Here is an 8,045-nt window from a genome sequence, read left to right as displayed (position 1 = left end):
TGGAGACCACCAGATTTGCCTTAACCTTATTTCTACATAATATGGAGAAGCTGGTGGACATTTTCAGGTTAATTTTATATATAAAGATATTTATATACATAGAGTGGAACACAATGTCTTTCAGTAATTAGATGGCAATTAGTTAAACAGTACTTTAAAATAACTTTCACCGATGCAAATAATAATAAAATCCTTGCGACCCTTGTAACAACAATCCCTTGGGAGGGACAGCATAATTTTCTTGCCAATCAAGGTGCGCAAAGAAATCGATCAGCCCTATCGACAAAATCCCACTAACAATTCAGGAGGGAGTTTCTAAAGAGTCATTCTCACTCAAAGGCGTTGACGCATTAACCAGTGTACAAGATAATCACCCAAAAGAAAACATGGAAAAATTGCCCAATACTATGCCACGCAAACCTTTAGACCCTTGCAGCAAACCTGAAGATACTAGTTAAAATACTCAGGAGACACCTGTTACCACAAGCCAGATGACGTGGGGAGAATCTTAAAGAAGCTAAAAAATCTCTAATAGACTTTACAGTATGACCATTGCTACTATGTACATTTAAACCATGCTATACATAAGGCATAAGATAATTTATCAGTCTTACTCTTTTTAATTTTCTCTTTTTATTTATCATCTTATTTATTTATCATACTCTTTAAGTTTTCTCAACTCCTCAAAATATTTACTAATAGCCTCAATAGACTTGTGAAACTCTATTCTCCTTTGGATGGTAACATGGGGCTTACCATTGATACTCTCTCCCATGTGTACTTAATCTTATTCCCTCAGTTCCACATATACTGAGTATTTCCACCAGCTTCTCCATATTAATGCCAGCTGTAGCCATTTGGGAAATCATTAAGCTTGAAATAACACTCCACAGGGTTTGTAACATTGCCACCTTCTGTGTCTTCTACACATTGCACAGATAGTCCTGCATACATCATACGCAAGTAATTTTTTGGAGTGGTAATCAATGACAGACCCATGCCCTGTGAATGTAAAAAGAAAGACATTTTAACTGTTAACATAATAAAGAGGAACAATTTATGCATAATTTATTTCCCAGAAAATATGATGGAATTTACCAGATTTACTGTCGTATGATTACCCATTGCCTTTCTTCTGCCATCCATAATCATAAGAGGCAATGATATCTACCTCAGCTCCATCATTGCACTGCATAGGAGACTCTTCACTGGGAGTCATGCCACTGAAATGAATTATGTATACTGAATGAGGGGCCACATATTAATTAGCCAATGCACTGCACTTAGATTTCTGTGACTGGGTGGAATTAAAACTAAGGAATAGAAATAGTATGATAACATTGGAGGTAATCTACCCCTTAACTTATGATGTTCTTGATTCAACATTAGGGAGGACATTGTATATGTGTCAGACACTTATACCCTATCATAGGTTAATGTGACACAAATACATTTTGCCACTTTGGAACTCATTAGCCTAACTAGAACATTAATCAGTATGTATAATGAAGTATTACTAAAATTATGAATTGCAATATTTCCACTGAGTTTTATTATGACAAAACGCGTTTCATTGCTACAAACAACATTATCAATTGTTGTTGTCATAATAAAACTCAGTGGAAATATTGCAATGTCTTTTTAATTGTACTAATATTAAAGACCACCATATTGTGCCCAACATCATACCAGATATAGTGAAGTAGGTTGTAATTATGATAAATGTAGGAAAGCAACCACAATCAGGACAGAACCATCAAGAACAACAGGGAGATGATGTCGATGGATAGGAACATTTTCCTGCAATATTATTTCCACTAGTAAAATATGATTATATGCAATTCTTTTAGAAAGATAAGTTCAATGTGATCATTCGCATTCACTCAATGCAACATTAGGAATTTGAAATGAATAAGGGTATGCAATTAGTATGTAGAGCTGTTGTGACTGATGGCCGGTAAATAATAAAGATATCTCTCGCATCGATCACCATTTGATACTACTCGAATTTATTAGCAGAGATCAACAACAACAACAATACTCATCTCTATGTAAATATAGGTATTGAATCATCCATAAACATAAACATTAATATAAACATTATTATACACATTTAATATAAACATTTAATCACATTAGTTCTCCCCCACTTATTTGAAGACAACATAGTCTTTAAGATAGGTCGGCTTTTGCCGGTTCCTGGGAAGGTGCGGTAGGAGGCTACTGGCCGAAGGAGACTGGGTTGGTCGAACGACTTGCGGAGGAGAAGGTGCCAGCGGCGATTGGTGGGTTGGCGGCAATTGATAATCAGGAGGCACCCCTGCAGCTCCTGCTGAGGATGGCACACCCATTGTGTGTTGTGGAAACAAAGGCGAGAATGTGACTTGTTTCTTCGGAACCAAGGTGGCTATCAGCTGATTGATGTGACGTTTTATGATTCGACCGTTATCCAACTTTACGATGTAATGGCAATTGCCGAGCTTCTTTAATACGATGCCAAACTGCCAACTGTGATGAATTCCTGCATAAATCTTCACCTGTACTCTCTCCCCCAACTGGAGACTGCGAATTCGTGAGTTAGTATGTTTTGTTGGGACAAAAGCTTTGCAGTTGGGAAGCAGGGCATCGAGACGAGTGCGGATCCTCCTCTTTAAGTACAGCTCTGCAGGAGTCCGACCTGAGGCCAAAGGTGTTGCCCTATAGCGGAACATAATGTCCCGTAACTTGGTGGTTAGTGGAGTAGGATCATCGGCAGCAGCTATAAGTCTCCTCTTCAATGTCTGGATGCTGCGTTCTGCAAGTCCATTTGTGGCTGGGTGATTAGGTGCGCTGAACTTCTGGAATATTCCACGCTCTTTGCAGTATTTTAGGAACTCTTCGCTCCTGAAGATGCTTGCATTGTCCGACACCATTACGGAAGGGTAGCCATGTACTGAAAAGATGCCCTCCAGCGTAATAATTGTTTTGGCAGAGGATGGAGCGCCATGGATCATGCGGACTTCTGCCCACTTCGACCTTGCATCCACACACATTAGGAAAAATTGGCTATCAAATGGCCCTGCAAAATCGATATGCACCCTCTCCCAATTCTCATCAGGCTGATTCCAGGGATGAATAGGTGCTTTTGGCGGACTGTGACGGACCTTAGCACAGGACTCGCAACTCTTCACAAGACGTTCTATATCTTTGTCTAAGCCTTCCCAGTACACGTATCTCCGGGCAAGTTGCTTCATCTTCGTGACTCCCAAATGCGACATATGAAGCTCTTTAAGAATTTGTGCTTGGAGTGACTTCGGAATTACTGCACGATCAGAGCGGAACAACATGTCACCAGAGACAGTGTACGGGCTATCCTTGCGGCTGGTCTTGAGCTCCTGTAGAAGCGCTTGCAACTCTGGATCCTTGGCGGTTTCCTCAGCAACAATATCTGCAGTGATTGATGCGCTCGAGATTTGTAGCAGGGTTTCAGCATGCAAAGCGTTGATTTCTTGATCGATAGAGATTTCTAGAGAAGGACTAGATGTAGAGGCTGGGGCGCGAGATAAACAGTCAACATTCTCATTCTCTCTCCCCTTCTTGCATCGAACTGTGTAATCAAGACCACTGAGAAAAGATGCATACCTCAGTAAACGCGAAGAGGTCATCTGCGGTAGTGGACGATCTGGGTGAAAAATCCTTGAGAGTGGCTCATTATCTGTGACGAGAACGAAACGCTTTCCGAAAATGTAGTTGAAGAAGTGCGTTGTTGCATATATAATGGCCAAGGCCTCTCTGTCAAGCTGACTATAATTAGACTCAGCCTGCGTCAGAGCTCGTGAGGCATAAGCAATTGGGCGCTCATGACCATCAATATCATGGCTAAGTACTGCAGCTATCCCAGTTGGTGAGGCATCAGTTGTGAGTATGACTTGCTTTGATGGATCGAATGGAATGAGTAGTCTATCCGAGCACAACTCTGATTTGAGATTTACGAAGGCAGCTTCTTCAGCAGCAGACCAAACGAAGCGTTCACCCGTTCTTAGCAAGCGGCGTAGTGGATAGGACTTTGAAGAGAAGTCTGGAATAAACCTGGAATAATATGTTACTAAGCCCAGGAATCTCCTCAACTCACCTAAATCCTTTGGTCGTGGCATTTGAGAAACTGCTTGAATTTTAACTGGGCACTTTTAAATCTGATTATGCGACACTACATGACCAAGATAACTGATGCTTTCCTTGAAGAATGAACATTTGGCACGATTGAGATGAAGATCATTCTCTCTGAGGCGTTCCAAACATGCAGTAAGATTTCTGGTACATTCTTCAAGATCTGAACCATGACAGATAATGTCATCGAAGTATGCCTCCACCTTTGGTAAGCCATTCAACAATTGACCTAGAATGCGATTGAATTCCGCTGGAGCAGTCTTAATCCCGAAGCTGAGGCGATTCATTCGGAACGTGCCTTTGTGTGTTGAAATCGTTTGAATCTTGCTCCCTTCTTCATCGACCCGTAAATGCAGGTAAGCCTTGTACAAGTCCAATTTGCAAAAATACTTGGAACCTCTGAGGCTGTGGAGAACCTCGTCTATTCTGCGGATGGGGTAATTTGATGCAACGAGTCTAGAATTCACCCCACATTTGTAGTCTACGCATAGCCTCACTCCTCCATCGGGCTTAGGTATTACCACGAGTGGCGATCCCCAGTCACTTGATATAATGGGAGTGATGACACCTTGTTTTTCCAATGTGGATAACTCTCTTTCAACTCTCTCTCTCAATGCAAAAGGAACATCTCGTTCACGGTTAAAAATGGGTGTCACGCCTTCTCTAAGTTGAAGATGTACTTCGACGTTTGGAACACACCCGATTCTTTCTTCAAAAATTTGTTCATATTTCTTGAAGATGTCTTCTAGTGAGGTAACTACTTTCACATTGACAGTGCGAAGACCTGATTCATGGTTATCTATTTCTTTTAGACTAATTCCGAGTCCACGAATCCACATTCGTCCGAGTAGAGCATCATGCCCTGCTGGTACTATAAATAGATCGGCGTCCATTGACTTCCTATTATAGGTAACCGAGACAGTAACTTTGCCTTTGGGTTTGATAACGTGGTCTGAGTATGAGCGGAAAGAAATTGATGTCGGTTGAAGCGGTATACTAAGTCCAAGTTGGTTGAAATCGGGTTCTGAGATTAAAGAGAAACGCGCACCTGAATCCACTTCGAACGACTGCGGCTTGTTATTGAGAGTGACTGTTACGATGTATTTATCGGTGTCTGGTCCAACTTCATACAAATCCTCAGTGTCTTCGATGCGAGTGATGCCATAATCATTGTTTGAGTGACGATCTTCTTCTTGTTCTTGAGAGCGTTGAGACGACAGGGTGTTGGTCTTCGATTTACGGAGCAGGGTGGTGATGCAGACTTTGGAAATGTGACCGATTTTCCCACAGGAAATGCACTTTAGAGATTCGCGCATTGTTCTGCAATCTCGCGATTTATGGTTTGTGCGACCACATTTGAGGCAAATACCATCGAGACCTAATGACCGATAATTAATACGCCCTCTAGAATTGCGGGAATGGGAAAAATGACGCGGATGAGAGTTGGACTGACGGCGATTATCTTGAGACTCGGAACTCCGGCGACTGCGACGTTTTCCTTCTTGACGACGATAAATCTTATTTGTATCTGCGGCTTGATCCGATGTCTTCTCAGGCGATTTACTCAACTGTCCCGATTCGAAGCGAGATGCTTCTAGTGCTGTGGCTTTCGTCAGGATTCCGTCGAAATCCTTGAGATTTGTCTCTTGCAGTATCGCTTCTCCTATCCAGCTATCCTTCAGGCCTCTGATAAACTGAGCACGGAGGAATATATCAGCTATTGAGAACTTCTTTTTGCACGAGGTAGTAGGACAAGTAGCGTAGAAATCACAGTCTTTAAGCTTTCCCTTCAGCGATGCGACGAAATCCGAAATTGATTGATGCGGCTGTTGAGTAATGCTGAGAAAATAATGCTGTGAGACGACCGTTGAGACTGATGGTGACAGCATTTTCTCAAAATGAGCCTTCAAGGTTTCGAAATCGATTTCTTTAATAGGATCATCTGGTCCCAGAAATGCAGCAAGATTATTGTAGTGATCTTTTCCGATCGATGAACGCAGGAGTTGAGCCTTTTTTATATCATCGCTGACGTTCTTGAGATCGCAGTAATTATTGAAGCGTTCCATATACGAAGAAAACTTTTCAGTTTTTGCGTCGTAGGCTTCAAATGGAATTATCTGCGGAGCTGGTGTGGTTTGCTGATTTTGCTGTTTGATGACGGAAGTCAGCGCAGAAAGTAATTCTTTGAGCTGTTTTGAGTCCATTATATCCGGGTTAAATTTACGTAAATAAGCGTCGACAAGGTTTTTTCTGGTCTTTGCACTTCACAATCTTTCTTTTTTTTTTAATCCTCGTCGCCAACTTGTTGTTACTGATGGCCGGTAAATAATAAAGATATCTCTCGCATCGATCACCATTTGATACTACTCGAATTTATTAGCAGAGATCAACAACAACAACAATACTCATCTCTATGTAAATATAGGTATTGAATCATCCATAAACATAAACATTAATATAAACATTATTATACACATTTAATATAAACATTTAATCACATTAAGAGCCTTGACTTTTAAAAAATTAACGACAGAGAAAACATTTCTTCACATTGCATAAAAAAACAGGTTGTGAGAGAAGGATGAACATCATAAGTGGAAAGGGTATGGCCACGGAAACAAAGCTGATTGAATTATAACTAATACTCCTCTTCTGGCAAGCACATGCAAATAGCTGTTAGAGGAGACAGGTAATCCCTTTAAGAAATCAAGAAAAAGTTTTTGATCAAAGAAAAATATTGAAAGTCTTAGATAAATAAGTAGCATGTAAAATTATGACATAGAATAATAGTTGCAACACTGAGCACACCAGTAAAAGGGCTGTGCTGAGTACTTTACCTCTTTAAGAAACAATGACTAAGGAATAATAATCAAGGAGAAATTAGATTGTCTTCAATTGCTGAATAAATACTTAAGATATGGATACTATAGTTGAAAATATATGTTAGATAGACTTCTAATCCTATGACCTGATAACAGATCACCATAATTAATCAACTTATAATCCACATTAACACAATCCAGCAATTATTGATTTTCTATGTTAAAAACAGCAAATCTGTGGTAATTCTCTGGTTCTAAATATCAAACACTTTATATAGCTCACATCACCAAATTCCAGTCAACAGTCACTTAATCAATAATGATTTCATCCAAAGGAACCAATAACAAATTACATTGAAGGACAATAAAAAATTAAATGAAACTAATTTAAAATTACACTTGAACAAAGTAATCATCAACAAAATTAAAGCCTCTGCATTTCCTAAATTTTAGTTTATATATTGGACCTACTACTGGTAATGTTCTTGGAATGCATCATGGAAATAAAAAGCACACCGACTGAATATTTCCAAGAGATATGAAAGAACGTAATGCAACCACAAGGCACATTTTAAAAAAATGAATTAACTTTCACATTGGGTTTCGGGGGACCAATAACGCTACTACTTAGTCTCATTTTTTAAACTGATGCGGTGAAACTTACGGTGCTAAGGCCAAAGTGAGAAGCTTCTCCACCTCCACAGCTTCCGTACTCGATTGCATCTTCAACCTTTGACCCCACAGATCGCTCCTACCTTTTCCAAGTGGAATTGGCGACAGACGGAATAATTAGGGTTGCCAAAACCCGATTCATTTGCTCATTCCCAACACATGACAGGACGCACACTATAAATGAAATAAAAAATTTATTTTCAGCTAATAACATACTTCCATTCTTAAATTCGCAATGAGTTATTTACTAGAGCACTTACCTATATTCACTGAACGTTCGAGAAGAACTCTTCTGTCCCTTCGTAAATTCCTTCTTCCGCACAAACCGCCCCGCTTTACTAGTGGATGACTTCATCGTTAAAGCAGAGAAGGCTGAAAAACTGGCATATTTCACTAAAAAGTTAG

The 8,045-nt window shown here is 40.0% G+C and overlaps 2 protein-coding genes across 2 annotated transcripts; both read right to left on the bottom strand.

Annotated features, from left to right (window-relative positions):
* Window positions 1-2,150: 2,150 nt before the first annotated feature.
* LOC124154211 (uncharacterized protein K02A2.6-like) lies at window positions 2,151-4,133 on the bottom strand. The gene has a single exon (XM_046527803.1). It carries the CDS (start codon window positions 4,131-4,133, stop codon window positions 2,151-2,153), a length of 1,983 nt encoding a protein of 660 aa, XP_046383759.1.
* A 33-nt stretch (window positions 4,134-4,166) lies between these two features.
* On the bottom strand, window positions 4,167-6,350 carry LOC124154205 (uncharacterized protein K02A2.6-like). Its single transcript, XM_046527789.1, has one exon. The coding sequence runs from the start codon at window positions 6,348-6,350 to the stop codon at window positions 4,167-4,169; it is 2,184 nt and encodes a 727-aa protein (XP_046383745.1).
* Between the last annotated feature and the right edge of the window lie 1,695 nt (window positions 6,351-8,045).

The sequence above is a fragment of the Ischnura elegans genome, chromosome 1 (assembly GCF_921293095.1).
Source record: "Ischnura elegans chromosome 1, ioIscEleg1.1, whole genome shotgun sequence".
In the NCBI taxonomy this organism is placed as follows: domain Eukaryota; kingdom Metazoa; phylum Arthropoda; class Insecta; order Odonata; family Coenagrionidae; genus Ischnura; species Ischnura elegans.
This window is presented reverse-complemented; position numbering and strand designations above follow the sequence as displayed.